Source organism: Ascaphus truei, chromosome 2 (genome assembly GCF_040206685.1).
Source record: "Ascaphus truei isolate aAscTru1 chromosome 2, aAscTru1.hap1, whole genome shotgun sequence".
Taxonomy (NCBI): domain Eukaryota; kingdom Metazoa; phylum Chordata; class Amphibia; order Anura; family Ascaphidae; genus Ascaphus; species Ascaphus truei.
The window spans coordinates 407,317,434-407,337,877 of record NC_134484.1 but is presented as its reverse complement, the minus strand read 5'-3'; the positions used below and the strand labels follow the sequence as shown (position 1 = coordinate 407,337,877).

Here is a 20,444-nt window from a genome sequence, read left to right as displayed (position 1 = left end):
AAAATTAGGTGTATAGTGAGCAATACAGCTAGGTGAATGCACTTCAATGTACAGTAACTACAGTTTGTCTTTACAAGTGTATTTTAAATACTCCATGCAAAATGGTAAACATTGACCTATTTTGAGACTGCCAGCAAATGATCATCACATCTCTAATTGTAGCAGATGGTATGGGTAATAACTTTATGTTTACACAGCCCAAATCATATACTGTAGTAGATGTTTGATGCTCCAATAAATTAGTTATGCACCACCTTAGTGGGCAGCCATGCAGACATTCCCATCCAGACATAATTCCTAAGCATTCAACACTCTCAACATGAACCAAAACAGCACTAGTAAGCATACTAAAGCTAAAACTGCATAGGAGCACTGTTAACTCTGTGTATGTGCTATACAAGACATTTAGATAGACATACAAAGACGAAAATTAGGAAAAATTCTACTTAAATAAAAATGATAAGCACAGAATGTGCACTTTCAAATCCAGACACAGAGGGGATTATTCAATAAAAAGCAATAGTGCTGATCGAGGCACTATTGCATGGAAACTCTAAGTGACTTCAATGGGAGTACCTGTGCCATAGAGCTCCAATCAGCACTATTGCAGTTTAATAAATAACCCGCAAAGTCTTAATGCAGCAACATTAACACAATCTCTTTAAAAGATAGGATTTTCATTAGAAAAACATGACCAGCAATATTGCACTCCCCTGTGTGACAGATCCTATTACAGTATGTGAAATAACTCAGGAATTCTTTAAATCACAAAAGGGGCTCATTAAACCATTGAAGCACATGCATAGAACAAACCAATCCCCGCTACTAGGTAAAACCAAAAATCCACTGTGGTTGTGTGCATCACAGATGTCTTTTGCTGTTGAAAGCTACAGAACTTAACACTATACCTGCACTACCACCTTTTCATAACCTACAATGATTGTATGTCTTTATTAACCCATCTAGTGTCAGGTTGGCTAGTAACGCATTACTAATTATATTTGTCCAATCTGCCTCTACAATATGGGATTATCATCTCAGATTGTCAGAATTTGAGCCCAATTACAAACTGGTTAATTTTACAGTGGATTGTTTTGTCCTTTGAACTTGCATACTTAGGCCCCATTCAATATGCTGTGTAGCTATATTCTCAGTGCTAGTGAAGATTTTTGTCTGATGGTGCTCAGTTGCTCAGTTGTCCTCCAGAGTGGGTTAAATTGACTTTTAATGCATGTGGTTTCTCTTTCAGTGCTCTCTGCATATTAATGTCTTTCTGATCTTCATACCATTGTTGTAATAAAATACTTATTTCAAAAATATATTATTTGTATTGTTTGGATAAGAGGACATATAAACCTGAATCACACACCCTCTGCTGGTATTATATGTATATAGTATGAATTGCTGTTTGTAGCTCTAAGCAGTTTTAGTATAGTGCATTAAAATTTCACCTTAACAATCCCCAGTGTATTATTAGCAAAAGCACATTTGGAAATAATGCAATATAAATAATTATTTGATGATGTGATGATAAAAAATACACTAAATTCTAAAGTCAAGCAATACTCTCTCTCTCTCTCTCTCTCTCTCTCTCTCTCTCTCTCTCTCTCTCTCTCTCTCTCTCTCTCTCTCTCTCTCTCTCTCTCTCTCTCTCTCTCTCTCTCTCTCTCTCTCTCTCGTATTCACATAGACAAACACATCTGTTCACATGTACATGGCATTTGATCAAGATGATTAAAGTTGTCACCACTTTCCTTTCAGCATAGCCTGAAGTTTACTGACATTTCATGCTCTGTTAATATGGAACACCTTCTCAAGGACTGTGGATTTTTTTTATCATGAAATACATAGCCATGCGTAATACATTTTTATGAAAACTAAAGGTTGTAATTCCCTAAACTTAACAGTAGTATCATGTGATCTATAATTAATTTGCCAAGTAACAGATTTTGAACCACTGTTGTAAATTGAATGCACAGTCGCAGGATGTAGCTTTTGTTTGCTGCTCTAAATCTATTTTCTCCAATTCATCAAGAACAGCTTTAAGCTCAAACTACTTCCGTTTCCATGAATTTAGTTACTATTAAAATTGCGTGATTTAGGCAAATTGTCATTTCACAAACAGTCTTTAATTCACAAATTCCACAAAAATTATTCAAAAACATTTTTGCACAGAAAGGTATCAGTTTAAGTTATTTGATTGATTTTGCTAGAAAATCAAAAGCCGTTTCCTAATTCAACCAAGCAAGAGGAAAACAATCACAACACATTTTAGAAATCCCCCAATGACTTTAGATATGCAAAATATTCAAAAAATTCAGAAAGTACTTGACAATTGCCAAAATTCCCTATCTACAAAGACTCAGACACCACTATCGAGCCGGGGGTGATCACGTTCGTCAGTATGCAGCGCCTCTACCTGCGAGAGATCCTAACGCAGTAGGATAACCTCTCACAGGAAATCACCAGTAACAGATAATCACACACAGTATGGCTAACTTATATTTACTGGCAGATAACTTATAACGTTGGTAATAACAAGGCCATACAAGGACGCACTGACACAAAACCCCACAGTGTGAGCCCACCACCTGGGAAATTCCCCCCAAAATAATGAGGTGCCTCTGGCACCGAATCACATGATGTCCACAATAGCAACCCCACCCCAAGTGTGCGACAGCACTGCCCGCAGTGTGTATGGCCGTTGGTGCATGTTGAGAAGATACCTTCCTGGTCTTAGTCCAGACCAGGCCGTCTTTGATGAAGATCCGCTGGACCACTCTGTCCCACGCCACGCGTGGATCTTCAGTTGTCTGCCTATGAAGGGACCTCACGCTGGATTGTATCCTGGTTGACAGTATCTGGCAATGTGCCTGGGTCTGGTCCCAGGCCACAGTTATCGCGTAGTGTCTGGCGTGTATGCAGCGACTACCTATAGCAGCTATAGGGATATGAGCCTTCCCTACAGCAGCCACAACCTACTTGTGATTGGGGCCTACGGGGCAATCTGACCTAGTCCAGGGAAGCACTGCTCCGTTGATGTCTCTCTTCTGACTGGCATTGTGTTCCTTTGCGCGCCAAATGTATCAGTCTCTGCCTCCCGAGAAGGCTGCAGCCCTACTGGCTTTGCTGGCCCATGTGTCTAGCAGCCCCTGGGAATGCTGGGAATTGTAGTTCCACTGCGGAGCTTATGGTAATGGTTGCCGCAACTACTGTCTCAATGCACATGCACAGGTTGTGCCAACATGGGCGCCGCAACTTGGGAGCTCACTGTGCGAAGATCCTCAATATGGTGGCGCCCTGGTTACGCCTGTCAGCAACCTCCCCGCAGTGTCTTTAGCAACCCGGTCTGGAAGGTAAGAGGGACTATGGGGGACCTAGCTACAGTACTATTTAGTAACTTTAGTAACCAAAGTGCTTAAGGCTGCGTTTATAGTGCCGACGTCGCGACGGAGCTACAGCAGCGTGACGTCACCGTCGTCGGCAACGCCACAATAAGCGAAGATTAAGACATTTGGAAAAACATTCACAACTGGATCGTCTGCACATATTCTACTGAATATGAACAGAAGCCCATAGATTGTTTTTACATACCTATTCACAAATGTGTGATCTTTGTTGACAAATCACAAATTAATATTTTAAGTGAACAAGCACAGACTTGCACATTTCTAGTGGAGATATACTTAGTTTTCATCAACCGTCATTAACCATACAGAACAGTAATTTTAACGCTGTGCCCAACCTTAATGTAGTCGAAACCTTATACCTTATCCTACATTAAACTCACAGGTGGAAAAACAGGGACATCGGTATTTTGTATAAGCGCACTAAGGACTTAGGCAAAATGAAGAATGGACACATACTGTATGGGAGAAAAGGAGATGGAAAGCAATTCATACAATGCCTATTATTTCTCCTCCTTCTTTTATATTATATCCATTTTTTTCAGCCTTTCATGTAATATACTGTCTAGAGAAGTTTACACCATATTGTTCACTGTCATATTTTTTGCTACTGTTAAGTGTCAAAATATAAGCACGATCCAATTAGGTTTAACTACTGTACAGGGTATATTAAACTTTAAGCAATGTTGCCTTTAACATAAAAATATCACATATTTTAGTAGTAGATCCTCAGAAGGTCGTTAATTTTTTAATGTTATGTTATCTCATTTTAACGTATCCATATCAATAACGCATATCCCCAAGGCAGCTTAACGCTACCTAGTTCAGTCATTTTCCTTAAAAATAAGGGAAACTTACATTTGAATGGACCTTAGACTTCTTCATATGCAAATTATATGCTATGAGCACGTTACCTACCAACGGAAAACCTCAGACCTCCGTTACTGTTAACGTGATGCTAAAAATGCTATGATATTTAACGCCTGCTGAAAGCTGCTTTCACTTCTAAACCCTGATAAGCATTGCATTATTTCTATAAATGGCCTACAAGGTACAGCGGAACGTCTTAATCTTCAATCAAGAGTCATACTCCATAGTGCCTGGTTAGTAGCCTCGGTGGATTGGGGTTATACCCTATATTTTTCTACTGTACAATTCACTACCTGATGCCCACCAGTAGCACTTTCTATAAGGTTATGGACAATCATATTTATTGCTGAGATATGAGGAATTAAGCAATATAACATTGGAGTTTTTGGAGTATGTTTATATAGTTTTTTGAGTCTCAGCCAACGTATGGTTTTTTAATATATTAAATAAAAATACTTCCTTCTTTATTGTTTTTAAAAAAAAAAATCTTTTTTCATCTTTTTACCTTTTTTGAGGATTAATACATGGTTTTTGAGATGGAAGATGTAGATATAGAATCGGAATCTATAAGTGTGGATACATTTGTTAATGCTTGTGGGGACAATACTAAACGCTCTAAAAAGGCGGCTCATTTGTTTGACGAAAGTACAGAGGTCATTTGTGAGAGCCCTCAGACCTCACACATTATTTTGTGAAATTGGAGAGACTTTTGGTGTCCAATATACGTTTATGGTGGGACATTACCTCATTGAATAATTACATCAGGTGTAAGAGAATATCACGGGGATTGCGCATCAAAAAGACACCAACATTTGGTTTCACAAACATGCAATTTGAACAGGACTGGACGGACACTCTAAATCAATGTTCCCAAAAATTGATGGAATTAATCATACAGCAGAAAACTAAAGAAAAAGAGCAATTAATGCTTGAAATAAATCTTCTAAGAAATAATTTGAAACCATTTACTAAAATGGACCAATTTATTAAAAATGACAAAACGCTGCTGACTAACATTGAGACTATAGAGGATTCAATAAGTGAAAAAAAACACAATACATTCGAAAGAGATTGTGCAGATTATTTAAAAGGCCAAGTCTATTGCTGGCAGAAACCCCAGACGAGAGAGAATACAGGACCCAATATATCAAGGGGGTCAAAAACTCAACAAAAAAGGTGGTCCAAAAGTAATTTGAATAAATCTATTCCAAAAGGGAGAACTATTGATATGTCAGGTGCTGAGTCAGATTATTCAGAATGCGAATTGAGATCGCACTCTGTGTCCTTTGAAGGCTCCACCGAAAGTATACGGGACAATCAAGGGAGGTCAAGGAGTGACAGTAGGTCCTCCATTATATCTACAGGGGCCAGAGCTAAAACTCAAGAACAGGCACCCTCCTCTTCTTCTTCTTTTTTATCAACAGGAACAAGATCACGCCGCGAACTAGACGATCGCGGAGAAAACTTAGACATACGCGGGAGAACGAAAAGGAAAAAATACACTTAGATGAGTGTGTAAATAATGTTATTAATCTCTCAGGAATAGAACTATCCCATTCACAGCTGTCCTTACTTAATAAAGGATTGGGTTTTGCCCCGGTCCAGGACTTTCATCTATTCCAGACGGTCATTGATCTCCAAAGTTTTACACGTAAATTATCCTTAAAAAAGTTTTTTTCATCCAGAAGTCAATTTCATATTACAAATTTGCCCGGTTCGGATATCTGTGATATCAGTGATAATGATGTATCTATTACTGTTTCTAATGTGGAGGATAATGATGTTATGTCTAATGTTTCACTTGATACCTTTCAGGAAACCTGTGTATTATCAGACTTGGATGCATTACTCGAGCAGCAATGTGAAGAAATTAACACCTTCTCCCAACCTTTCTTTGGTACCCATACATCAGGTCTCAATAGGAAGTCCATCTTCTGTCCAAATTCGAGTAGGGGACCATTTGTTACGGCATTTGAAAGGTTGATAGAAAGGGACTTGCAAATATTATCTAAGGGATTTTCTTGCTCATCTTTGCATGCCAACAATCTGACATACACAGAGGTCCAGGAGCTTGATATCTTGAAAAGTAATAATGACATTATGTTTAGGAATGCTGACAAAGGTGGGGCCCTTGTGGTTTTATCCACTACCCAATATAGACAGGAAGCACTTAGACAGTTGGGGAATCCAGAACATTACAGACTACTTAAAAAAGATCCTACAGCAGAGTTTTTGTTGCAGTATGAGAAACTTATTGAATTCGGAAGAATTCTGTGTACATTGAATAAACAGGAAATTGAATTTTTAAGTAATCCACATCCCGTGATTCCAGTGTTTCACCATCTCCCAAAGATCCACAAGTCACTGGTCGATCCTCCGGGACGTCCTATAGTGGCGGGTATTGGATCTTTGGGAGATGGTCTATCACGTTTTGTGGATTCTTATTTAAAACCCCTTGTCTTTTCGTTGCCGTCGTTCATTAAGGATTCTACGGATCTCATGGTGGATGTACAGGACCTGGTCTGGAAAAAAGAATACAGATGGGTTACGCTTGACGTAATCTCTCTTTATTCCATTATACATCACGATCACGGGTTGTCAGCTATTGCACATTTTTTACAATTATCACAACTTTCCACATCACTTTGCACTTTTCTTTTAGAATCCATTAAGTTTTTATTAACTCACAATTATTTTATGTTTGATTCACAATTTTATTTACAGTTGTTAGGCACTGCAATGGGCACAAGTTTTGCACCATCATATGCAAACTTATTTATGGGGTTATGGGAAGCACAATATATTTATCACAGTAATAATATTTATCGCTCTCAAATAATTTACTTTAAACGATTCATCGACGATCTCATCATGGTATGGGACCTGGAATGTCATGGAATCATCACTTCTTTCATTCATTAATATACTTAATTCAAATGATATAAATATCAAATTTACTTATGAACATAATATTAATTGTATCAGCTATCTAGACCTGCTCCTGTACATCGACCATGACCAACACATCCAAACTGACATATTTCGCAAACCCAACTCTAGGAACACACTGCTGTCAGCAAAAAGCTGTCACCCACAGTCATTAATTAAAAGCATTCCTAAAGCCCAGTTTATACGGCTAAGACCAATTATGATAACTTCTATTCACAGTCAGAAGTACTGTTTCAAAGGCCAGGGGCTACAATAGTAGGGATATCCAAGCGGCATTTGAACATGCAAGGTCCTTGGATCGTTCTGTACTTCTGGAGAAGAATAAGAAAAATAAACGTTATAAGGGTAATGAGAAAACCGTCCCACAATACAGCGATATGAGTCCACTGTTTGTTACTACTTACAATCGACAGTCAAAACAAATATGTGATATCATACATAAGCATTGGCATACGCTGTTACTTGATAGGGATATTGCAGAATAAACAAAAAATGGGCCGAGATTTACATTCCGCAAGGCCAAAACACTAGCATCGCACCTCTCACCTAGTCACTTCCAGTCGAATTCTAATTTCAACAAAATAAAAGGAATCCCTAAAGGCTTTTATGCATGTGGAAACTGTTCTATGTGCAAGTATGTCCACAGTACTAAATTTGTTATGTCTGAACCAAATGGAAAAAAGTACTTCATCAATGACTTTCTAAATTGCAATACGGCCTATACGATATATCTTTTAAGATGTGGTTGCAATAATATGTATGTAGGACGCACGATAAGGCCAGTCAGAACTCGCATTGCAGAACATGTACGGTTGATTAAAAGAAATGACACCTCCCACCCAGTCCCTAGACACTTTTCTAGATGTCCTAGAGGAGGAATAACTAATTTTTCCTATACCGCCATTGAACATATACCCATTCATGCCAGAGGCGGATATACTGTCGCGGCCGAGTTTATTTGAGCATTTGCCCGGTCTCGGCCGCGACAGTAACCTGGCGCGCGCCGGGATGTCCGGGCGCGCGCCGAAGCCTCGGAGGAGAGGCCCGCCGATCGGGGCTTCCCCCTCTCCTCACCGGGTCCGCCGGGTCCCCCGGAACGTCCCGCCACCGTCCTCACATCCGCGCGACACCAGGGCTCCCTCGGGGAGCCCTGGGCACGCGTACAGGCGGCACAGGCACCCGATGACGCGTGACCGCGCATCGGTGATGCGCGGCACGCCGAGGGAGTGCGGCTCGCAAGCCGGGACATATCCCGGCTTGCGGAATGAGCCACACTCAAATAAAGTGTGCCGCCTGTGTAGGGAGGGGGTACTTAATAAACAAGAAATGTACTGGGTGTACACCTTGAACACACTCCATCCGGCTGGAATCAACCAGGAGTGGGAGCTCAAGCACTTCTTGGTGGGATAATGGCCCCTTGTGGAGGGGTGTTCATGGTGTGCACCCTGTTACAGGTACAGTTATATTGGGAGGTGTGAAACATTATCAAGTGATTAAAAGAATATATTGTTAATTATCCACACTTTGTATAGTTGTCATTATATTTATGTATTATGTAATTTAATCCCATGATATTTATCTAATTTATTTTATTTTCTTTATTTAAGTAATCAATTCCCACTATCCATTATCTACCGATCAAATCGTTAGTTACTTATTAAAAATTAATTCTGATACTAGTATTCGAACATTGAGCTTTGTATGTTTTTAACTTTACATAGCATCATTAATGTTGCTTTTTAATAATGTCTGATAATACATGTAATTTTTGTACTTTTTGTATGTCCACCCATGTAGGGAGTGACGTGTTGTAGCCAATCATTCAATTAATCATCTGTAGGTGGGGTTTAAGATTTACCCGAGAGATGATTGTGGCTGATCCAGGTCACCCCCTATATGAAGATGGACATTTTGCATAGACAGCACTCTTTGAAAAAGTCCATGTCTGGACGAAACGCGTCAGAGTGATCATGCTGATGTTCGTTGCTGATTGTTAATAAAGCTTTTTTATACACATACGTTGGCTGTGGAAGGTGCTGTGAACCACGGAAGTACCTAACTTTTTTACATTTGAATGGACCTTAGACTTCTTCATATGCAAATGATATGCTATGAGCACGTTATCTACCAACGAAAACCTCAGACCTCCGTTACTGTTAACGTGATGCTAAAAATGCTATGATATTTAACGCCTGCTGAAAGCTGCTTTCACTTCTAAACCCTGATAAGCATTGCATTATTTCTATAAATGGCCTACAAGGGAAAGCGGAACGTCTTAAGTGGTACCAGGGACGGATTAAGACCTTTAGAGGCCCTATGCACTGAAAAGTGTGTGGTGCCCCCCATATATAATTTAAAATAAAAACAATATGAAACTGTAATGTAAAATTGTATTTTCGAACTTATGTAAAACTTACATGTATGCTGTAGTTAAAATAGCTTTTTTCCCCAATTTCAATAAAAACTGCTTCATTTTTGATTTATCAAAAATGTATACAGAACGCATAAACATTTGGCATTATTACCATTACATTTGTTAAGTTACTAATAAAACTTTATAAATTGCATTGAAAATAATTGTTGTATTGAAAATTAAGTAGAGAAGAAGAAGCGCTCAAATGCTAGGTATAATAACCAATAATAGCCAATGCCAACATCCGAGGATAATCCAAAGACAGTAATGAATAGTTGTAGTAATATAGCTAGCAACAATGGGTTAACGAACCTCCTGAAGACAGGTAATGGGTAGGAATGACCCCCCCATGATCGATCTCATTGGAAGTTCCCCTGTAGCAATTCAGTACCCACAATTCCTCTGTGTGGCTGGCTGGATGTGCAGCTTCCAGTGGTATAGGATGCAGAAGGTGGAGAGGAGCGCACAATCCGACGGGAGCAAGGAGAGGACCCGGAATCAAAAATATAAACTCTATTGTGTCATAAGACCTAAAATCCAACGCGTTTCGAACGCTTGTGCGCTCTTTATCATATGTAATTTAAAATAAAAACAATATGAAACTGTAATGTAAAATTGTATTTTCGAACTTATGTAAAACTTACATGTATGCTGAAGTTAAAATAGCTTTTTTCCCCAATTTCAATAAAAACTGCTTCATTTTTGATTTTTCAAAAATGTATACAGAACGCATAAACATTTGGCATTATTACTATTACATTTGTTAAGTTGCTAATAAAACTTTATAAATTGCTTTGCAAATAATTGCAGTATTGAAAATTAGGCAAACGTTTTGTACAAATGAAACACTGAATTTTTAAACAAATTTTAAACAAACAAATTTAAAATACATTCTTAGTATAGGGATTCTAAACTTTCTATGGTTCACGTCACCCCAAACCATACCGAAATTAGATTACGCGCGAAATGTGGGGTTACACAAAGACATTGGCCACGTAGTAGTGATGCAGCAATGAGCCATAAAGGACTAACATATAAAATGTCATTGGTCCTACTGTAAATATAACGGTGAAAATGAGAATGACATTAGAAATTACAGATGTTGCAACTATTGTGACCTTTCTTGCTTAAAATTTGATTAAAAAAGGCTCAACTTTTTTGCATGGTGGGCCAAAGTTGTCCACAAAGGATCAATGTTACCACAGTTTTCAATATATAATATAAAAAACAAAAAAACTAATCAAGTATATGTAGTATATATATTCAGAAAAATATATCAATAATTAAACATAAATGTATTGCAACACATGATAGGATCTGATTTCCTCGCGTTATTTCGATCTACATTAGTAGTACACCCCATGGCTTAGGTGGGGATAATTTATAAAAGAGAACAGACAATGGGGAAAGAGTATATAGTGGAGTGTAAGAAAATCTAACAAAGTTTAGATTTTTCCCATGGTGACTACTGTAGTTCGATGCTTTTTTAAAAAATATATCAAATTCTTAGAAAAATCTAATTTTTGGTGGTGCCCCTGCTTTGCTGGTGCCTAAGCACATGCTTGGTCTTCCTATTGGGTAATCCGGTGTTGTGGTATCCATATGAATGGACTGAGTGTAGGAATTAACCCTTTCATGACCTGTTATACCAACAAATATATGGTGGAACATATATAACAACAAATATATATTCATTTTAAAAATAAATGTTTTTACTACTTCATACAATAACATGTGGTTTAATGAGGAAAGTGAATGTTAGATACAGTATATTTATGTGTCCTACAATTGTATATATAATGTATGATATAAAGTATGAGTTTACCAGAATGAATCTACACGAGAAAATGATTTTTAAGGAGACAGAAGTAACCAAAATTACATTTAATTAAACACAGTTGTCACTATGTGTAAAAAATAAAATAAAAATGTAACATAATATTTTAACTAGTATAGTTTTACAAACGATCCCTATTAATATTCTTTCCTAATGCGCATGTGCAGTTTAATTTCTTCGGCTACAGTAATCCCCCTTCATTCAGGTAATGTTACATGGGTTGTTTTGCTAACGGACCTTACTTTTGCAAATCATTAGCCCTGAGGATGCCCGTTAATAAGGAGTAAATAAGGTCCATTACCTACTTAAGTAAGGTAATGTTATTTGCGCTTATTTAGTGCACTTCTGAGTATCTACCCCAAAGTCTCTTAAAATCATGTTTTTGTTTCTTCACTGAAATTATAGCATCCACATTGAAAAACAGCCTGAACCATCATTATTTAAGTAATAATCCCTGAAGAACAGGGCATTACTGGCCAATATTATTGGACAGTAATTCCCTGTTCTGGGGGGATTATTACTATTATAGGCAAAATGTAGACTTTTTTCATAAATAATAGACACTTTTGTATAGTTATATAGATTTTTTTTATTAAAATAAATGGTAATACATGAATCCACCTCTATATACTCTTACACTGCAGATATCTATATCCACACACCGCCGCCCCCTCTGTGTACACACACACACACACACACACACACACACACACACACACACACACACACACACACAACACAAACAACACAGCAGCTCAACACACAACACAGCAGATTTACACACACACAAACTGCTGCTACACACACATACAACACAACAGCACAGCACACACACACAGCTGCTGCTACACTCATAAACACTGCTGCTGACACACACACACAGAAACTACAGTCAGAAACAAACTGCAGACAGACACTCACTTGCTTTGCAGACTCTCTCTCTCTCTCTCTCCCCCACTCCACCAATTCAACTGATTCTGCTCAGTTCACGGAAAAGGGGGAGGAGTAAACCCGTGGCTGATACTTCTTAACCATCCCCTGCCCTGTCTCAGCTGTTCTGAAAGCTGATTGGCTGGAAATAATCACATTGAAATCAACACTTTGCAAGCAGCTAAAATTCCGGGCATTACTGAATGGATAATGCCCGGAATTTTAACCAATCAGAGGGCAGGAATTTAAATAATGCCCGGAATTTGACTGCTTTAGCCTATAATTGCTATTATAGGAAACAGAAGCCATATTTATGTCCTATATAACATAAATTATAGGCTAAAGCAGTAAAATTCAGGGCATTATTGAAAACCCTACTCTCTGATTGGTTAAAATTCCGGGCAATATCCAATCAGTAATGCCCGGAATTTAAGCAGCTTTGCCTCGGGCCTTCAACTCTTCCAGCCAGGGCATTATTGGCCAGTAATGCCCTGTTCTTCGGGGATTATTACTTAAATACAGCACATGCAAGAAAATATCCCTATAATGTTGCAACATAACGGTATTGCAAAGGTGACTCTGTTAAAGGAATATAACATTTAGATTTGAGGTTTATTGAACAGTTTGTGTTTTTATTTACATCATGTACATTAGGTTACTTTCTTGATGTGGATTTACTATGCACAATGGGACCTTTTGGTTTCTGTTCTATTTGATGAAAGAATCTGGTCAACCCCAAAGCTGAACAATGTTAATTTCCACTCCGTAGCCCCCCCTTGTTCCAGAGATAGTGGAAGTTGTCACGAATTTCACACCTGTGTGCACGTGATGTGAAAGGGGTTAAAAACATCAGCTATCCAGTTGACTCACAGTACCTCCCCACAGGGAACTACAAATGTGCATTAACGCCCCAAAAAACAGCCATCAGGAGTCCTTGCTCCCCCCACCCTTCCTTTTTAGGAGAATTTGTAAATAACACAAAAATTCAATATACTGTAGCAAAATGTTTCTGGAAATGCAATTAATCTCCTCACAAAGGCACTAGGTTCAATAAGAGCCCAAAAACCATACTTATTACATTCTCGATTTAATATACAAAAAGGGTACATGGCTTGTTTACAGAAAAGGAATGTTACAAAAACATGCAATATATAAATCCAGACAGTTTCATTAAAACAAAATTATAAACTGAGAACCTACTGTATATGTCACTAATGAACAGTATTAGTTCCCATCAAAGAGGTCTTGACGTTGCAGATAGGAGAACTCACATGTTATTACTGTAGATACTCACATGTTGAAATGCTCAAAACCCGGCCCCTGTCACAAGGACACACTATCTTTTTGTGGTTGTGTCTTATCTCCAACTCATCAATCTTTTCTGATATTTATGGCTAGGAGAAAAAAGGATTTTAAACTCAAATGAATCTGAGAGTATAAAATACCCTATAACTCTAGCCCTGTATCCCTTACAATAATGATAAACTCAACATTACATTTGTACGGTATGATTTTAATTGTTATCTTTGAGGACTAAACATATATCTGACCTATGCAACACAACCAACCTGTCATATTTGATATTGCTGCACCGCCACAAATCTATATATTTTTGTCCTGGTGAATTATGTCAGATATTCATTTTAATAATCATACATTTTTTAAATCTGTAAGGAAATGGAGAGTGCTCTCTCGGTCAACCCGTTTGCCAGAACTGTCTCAGGAATTTGACAGAAGATATCACCGGTATCGTCTGCCTAGAGGAAAGAACATGGAGGTTTCAATCTCCCGTGTCACGTGGGACAATAGGAAGCTGTAGAAATAAATTTAGTTCAGCTCCGCGGTCCTCCTGCTTCCCATCCATTGAAGAAAAGGGCAAAGGGTAGAGAGGGGAAACTTGCTTTTCAAAATGCGTTGGTGACAATATACCTGACGGAAACCATTTTTTACGCTTAACGAGCACACTAGGAACAAGAATGTTAGTACGTAGACTCACACAAGAACAATATATTTTCTGATTTCCGTTCATCAATTTATTGCCAAGAAATCAATGTGCAATGCTTAGTAGATACTGTTGGCCCCAAAAGGTTGTTCCATAAAAAGAACAATGACAGTAGCAAAAAGTAGTACACATGTAAATATTAAAAAATACATAAAACAGACTCCCCACAAATGAAATAAGCAAACTACTATACTTCTGTCCTACTCTTAAGAGCATAAAGAAGCCATATAAAACTTAAATCCAATTAAAATACCTAGAAACATTTTGGGCAGATATTTGTCCTCTATTAAGCCTCCATAACAGAGAACAGGCTCAAGCAGAGACTACGTGTAAGCATCTCAGGAGCACGTCAAATGGGATGCTTATAAAGACAGTATTGTCACATGTCAATCACTGAATGTGGTCAATATTTTTAGTTTGCCTATTCTACTCATGATCATCTTAATTATAAGCCTACCTTGTTTCCATTTCTGCTTTCACACTGTATTGAATATTACTTACTCTTGCTTCAGAGATTGCTCAATTTAGGGGTTATTATCCCATACTGGTACTTGTCAAAATGAATGGAACTGATTTAATCAGTATTAGTGGCTGAAATTGAAATTGCATTTAGCATTAATAAAAGTGACCAGTACATTATGTGGATAGGTATTGACAACCACAAATCACCCTAACAGACATTTATATATATATAACTATGCCTTTACCTCTCAATAGTCAGTACAGCAATGGAATGAGAGGCAGTGAGAGAACCAAAATGAATAAGAGAAGCAGGCAAGAAATCCTGCCTACTGGGGCATTTTAGTGACAACTACATCCAGTATCTATACAAATATATACTTAAATAACTATATCTCTGGCTACTTTTTGCAATGCAGCAACAGTGTTAGGATTTGGAAGGTCCGACTCATAAGCTAGCTTTGCTTTCAAAATACTTTTTTGAAAACATAATATTTACAATATTTGGTGCTTTTCTTTGCAGTTTTGCAGTGTATCCCCAAGACATGCTATACTTTTTCTTATATAGCTGAAGTTACAGCAGTGCTCAACATAACTGTAGCCTATCATTACTTTGACAAATTGTAGAAATATAGAAAAATTAGATACTGATTCATTTAACTTCTCTAAAAGTTTCTTCTTCACAAATGGCAGGATTCAACTTGTTAGGTGCTGTACTTCAATTTTTCTAATGAAAACTAGACTTGAAGAGCTCTAAAAATATTCCAGGAAGCACACTTCAAGTCTCTTCATTTCCTACCAATTTATGTCAGACCAGATCAGATCACCTGCCATATTTATGGTAATAAATAGGTATAGATTTTCATTTTTTTCCACTTTTTCTGTCATTGTATTCTTGAGGCTAATGCAACCCACAAGCTGTGTGTCCTGCTTCCTCAAAAGCAAATACAAATATAAGCTCAAAGAATAATGGAATATTCTAAAATGTATGTTGAGGAAGCTATTTTATTTTAATATGAAATTAAAATTATTTTGAAAGCACATACTGTATGCCAATTACCTTCTGTGTGTGCAGAGCAATGGCATGTTAACATTACAAAGCAGATCATTGTCTGCTGAAGACGCTTTCAACATTTACATGTGGGAATTGCTGGCTCCTCTACCACTAAAATCCGCGGATTTTAAATTGTACATAAAGTAGCTAAATATGACAACACTACAGTACATGGCACAAAGTATAAAAAGAATAATAAAAACAAAAAAGAAAAACCTTAGGGTGGTATGTATCAAATTAAAAAAAAACTGCTGGTTTATCTTGATGTTGGAATTTGCATCTCTAAGCATCATTGTATTAGTGTACAGTAACTTGGTTTGATTTTGCCCAAATGTTTCTAAATAATCAGTGTATTGTAATGGTAAGAGTAAAGTTATATTAAAGTCTTATTATAATATGTATCAATATTTCTGGCTCCCACTGTAGTTTGTTATCTTTTTAACAGGATGGAAAATCTTTGAGGCACTCTAAGGCCAACGTCCCTTAAAGTCCCTTGATACAGACATACCTACAGATTATATAGAAATCTAATGTTAGATTAGCTTTGAATACGACATAGGTCTTATTTTCTAATATATTTCTGTCTTTAATATTCAGATTTATTTTTGTGGGGGATTTTAAGGGAACTGGATTTCAGCACCTTTTCTCACGGATCTTCACAAAACTTCCTATAGTAAATAATTAAGAATGGGAGTGCAATACTTAATGCATGGGAATTTTTTATTTTTCTACTGCATTTTCCTATTTTAAAATAGATTATTTGTTGTAGTTTAGGAATACATTACTTTTTTCTTTGCTTAAGGTTCTACCACCTTTCCCCAAAACATGACTGGTAATAACTTACATGACCTTGGTGAGAGTTATCAGTAATGACAAATAATCCAGATTTGTTTGGGTCCACTTATTAGGGCCTCTAAAAATCCTCATTAAATCAAAATCAGACACAACTGTCTTCATTACATCTACTGTACATGTTCAGTTGACCTGTGATATTTCCCCTAGCTCTATAGTGCATTATGAAACAAATTAGTTTGCAAAATGTACTACATTAACAGTTTAACCCCTTCACTATGTGAGATATTAAAACACGTTCTTCTCTATTGTGTGTTGCTGCCTATGACAAGTTGTAGTTATATGGAGATATTGTTAAGTTTAATTTTCTTGAACAGTTGGCTAACATAATTGGAGTGGACATGGGCAAATGTAATGGGATTTTATTATGGGATTTGATACATAATCCCCGTAGCAATAACAAAAAGAATCAAGAGCTTGCATCATGGAAAAAGAACTGTATACTGGATAAATAATTTTCAGATAATCTTTTGTCTGAAACTAGTATTAAGTAATTGTATGAAGCTTGATACTATACAGAAAATCTTAACGTGTGATTCACTGAAGCAGAACTGAGTGTGTGTGTGTGTGTGTGTGTGTGTGTGTGTGTGTGTGTGTATTAATTAACTGCCTCCTAATGTTTATGTTTATCAGAGTATCCAACACTGGTCAATAAGAAGTTGTATAAAGATAATAGGAACAGTCCATTGCCACTTCTAATTTTCTAAGCAATTACTGTAAGTGTAAGTCCAATATCTTATCTTTTAATGCAAGCAAAACATTTACAATTGATTATTCAGGACACTTTCCTTTCATATGATGTAAAATGCTATAGGATTGGAAGTGAAGGGTACATCCTTCATCAATAAACGTCAGGAAGCATAATTTATGTAAAGTAAAAACAATACACAATGCTTGACTTTATAGTACATTGTACTGTACATCATTCTCAACAAACTTTACAAACAATCTCATACATAAATGTGTTCATACTAAGGTGTCTTAAAAGAGATCATATGCACTTATATAAACATATACATAAACTGTACTGTATACAGTTTTAAAGTGTTATATATTACATTTCAGCAGAACTGTACATGTATTGGCATGTGAAGTACAGTAATTAACCCTATAGCTGTTGTAACATAACAAATATAGTATGTTATGGTTTAGTTACAGTTCTCCTTTAGCCCTGAAATAAATACAATGTTCTCTAAATTGTAGATTTAGCAGTGGTTCAAGATGATCATGTAGGTTCAGTGAACATCTTTGCTGTGATCTCTGAATTTAGGTTAATATTATGTTAACTATGAGAAATACTCTAGTAGGTCTATGCATTCACTTGAACAAATACGTTTTAAATGAACCATAGAAATGTGGGGACAATTAATTAATACAAACAACAGAACAGAGAGAAGCTGTTCTAGATGTAGATACAAGTTATACCAATACATTATTACAAATAAACATATCTGCATGTTTTTTGGCAATATTTATCCATGGCCAAGACGTGTTTATTGCTTTAATAAAATATTACACTTGCAGATTTGTTAAAAAATAAATAAAATATAAAGTAACTTTTGACAAAAGAAATGGTCACAATGCAAATCCAATGCTACATTTGGACAGCCACCTGTCCATTACAAATGACTCAAAGTTTCTTAAATACTAGTACTGCATGTTTTTCAGCTATTTGGTATACTCCAATCCCAACACAACAAAATAACTTGATCTATTTAAAAAAAAAAGAGCACTGTCAACATTCATGTTTCATTAAGCACTAAATAAAATAGTTTATATGTTATGACTTTGCACCATATTTTTTGACAATGATTCCTTAGATACATGCAGCAACAAATCATCCCATCTCCATTTGGCAAAATAATAATAATAAAAAAAAAGAAAAAGAAGCAACCAAGTAGAAATGTAAGTATGTCAATCAATACCAAATAGTACAAAATACAAGCCATCCATAACTACCTTTATGGCAATAGCAACTTTTCAAGTATCCAAAATTGACAGACCAGTCCAGTGCAATACTGTCTGTTTCATACGAAGATCTCAGACTGGAATAACACACACCTACAAAATGTACCATCTGCTCATCAATGTCATTTAAAACAGAAGGGGGGTAAATATCATTTTAAATAGCGTTACCGGTATGGTGGTGCCTGTCTTGCGAAGGGGACCCCTGAAAACTCCTTTGATGCGGCGGAAGTGCCCATTGCTAAGATGAGTGGAGCTGATGACAAGGTAATAGCACGCCATACGGTCCACAGTCTCCCATATGTATGAAGCCAGGGCATAGGAGGGCCAGCTCAGCACTGGCAGCTGTGCAGACCGGAGCAGCGAACATGAAGCCCTTTCATCCAGTGCTCAGATCACTGTGCAGTCTCCGCTGAAGGGAGTCAGCCACAGGGAGCCTGCAAACCCGTCCAATTGCTTCTCTGATGTGATGGTGTGGATGCTTCTAATCGCTTTCACTCAAATAAATATAGACAGCAGCTAACGTGTAAATCCTGAATGCTGCTATGAAGAGGCACCATCCAAACCCTAAATGGAAAATAAAATCAAGATTCAGCTGTCATTGGTCACCCATGGTTAGTTTGGCTGCTCCCTGCATTCATGTGCTTCAGTTATCTTCTGTTAGCAGCCCATAATAAAAGTATTGTCCATGATATATTGTATGCCGTCCATCCTAATGCGTGCCCCTTTTGGAATAAAATCAAATCCTTGTATCGTCTCAAAATTCAGATGGAAATCACAGAGTGGTATAGTTCCAGCAGTCTGGAAGCATTGCTTGCAATGTGTTCCCTGTGCAAAGAGAATAATTTGGGAAATGATGGGTACTTCTTAAAAAAAGAAATAAAATTCAGTAGTCAGTTGAACCTACATCATTTTAATCCAGTGACCATATACCGATTCTCATTTTCTATATTAACTTTCAGTATTTGTGCATGCTTCCTTAGGATCTCTGTGTCGCTCTGCTAGATCTTTTGTGTAAGTGCCTGGCTCCTTTCTCCACCCCCATATCTCTCTGCTGCCTGACAGCTTCAGCCCTTGCTCAGTATTAAGCAGTAGGCAGTAACGGCAGCAGCTTACCAGCTGGCTGTTAGCATGACCAATTCAGCCCTAAATAGCACATAAAAGAATAGGAAACAGGGAAAAATCCCTTTTGTGTACTAGCATTCGTCCACCCTTAACAACTCATGTAAACCTCATGTACCTCATGTCAGAAAACACAAGAGAGAAATCTGCAACAAAAATAACATACCTAGAAAAGATGAGTTGGGAGCTCCTCAATACTGGACTATTTTGAGATTCTCTATCCTACATATTTAAATTGATCTAATAGACATCTTCTGGTCGCAGTGGCTCAACATGCTTTAAATCTTGAGCTCTTTCTCCTGCATAAAACGAAGGTACTTGAATCTATTAGAGAGATTCACGTGCTGCATTATTGATTTTACTAAAAATCTACAATATGTGTAACACTTCTACCCCTCCTCCCCCTGCTAAGGAAAAGGGTCACACTATCTCTAAGCATTATTGATAGTGGGTGTGTACAGTAGATGCTCAGCGTTACCTTGCTCTCTGAGGGTGCTGGAGACCCATGCATGCTGGAGACCCATGCATGCTGTTGATGATGAGTTAATAAAGGATAGGGTGCCAGGAACTTTTTAAAACTTTAT

The 20,444-nt window shown here is 37.3% G+C and overlaps 1 protein-coding gene across 1 annotated transcript in view; it reads right to left on the bottom strand.

The window, feature by feature from the left end:
• The window catches only part of ZNF804B (zinc finger protein 804B), a 663,847-nt gene extending 644,021 nt beyond the window's left edge, over positions 1 to 19,826 (bottom strand). The window contains exon 1 of the mRNA XM_075587407.1: positions 18,910 to 19,826. Coding sequence (XP_075443522.1) covers positions 18,910 to 19,020 — 111 coding nt within the window. The 5' untranslated portion in view covers positions 19,021 to 19,826. The remainder of the gene's footprint in view (positions 1 to 18,909) is intronic.
• Positions 19,827 to 20,444: the final 618 nt, after the last annotated feature.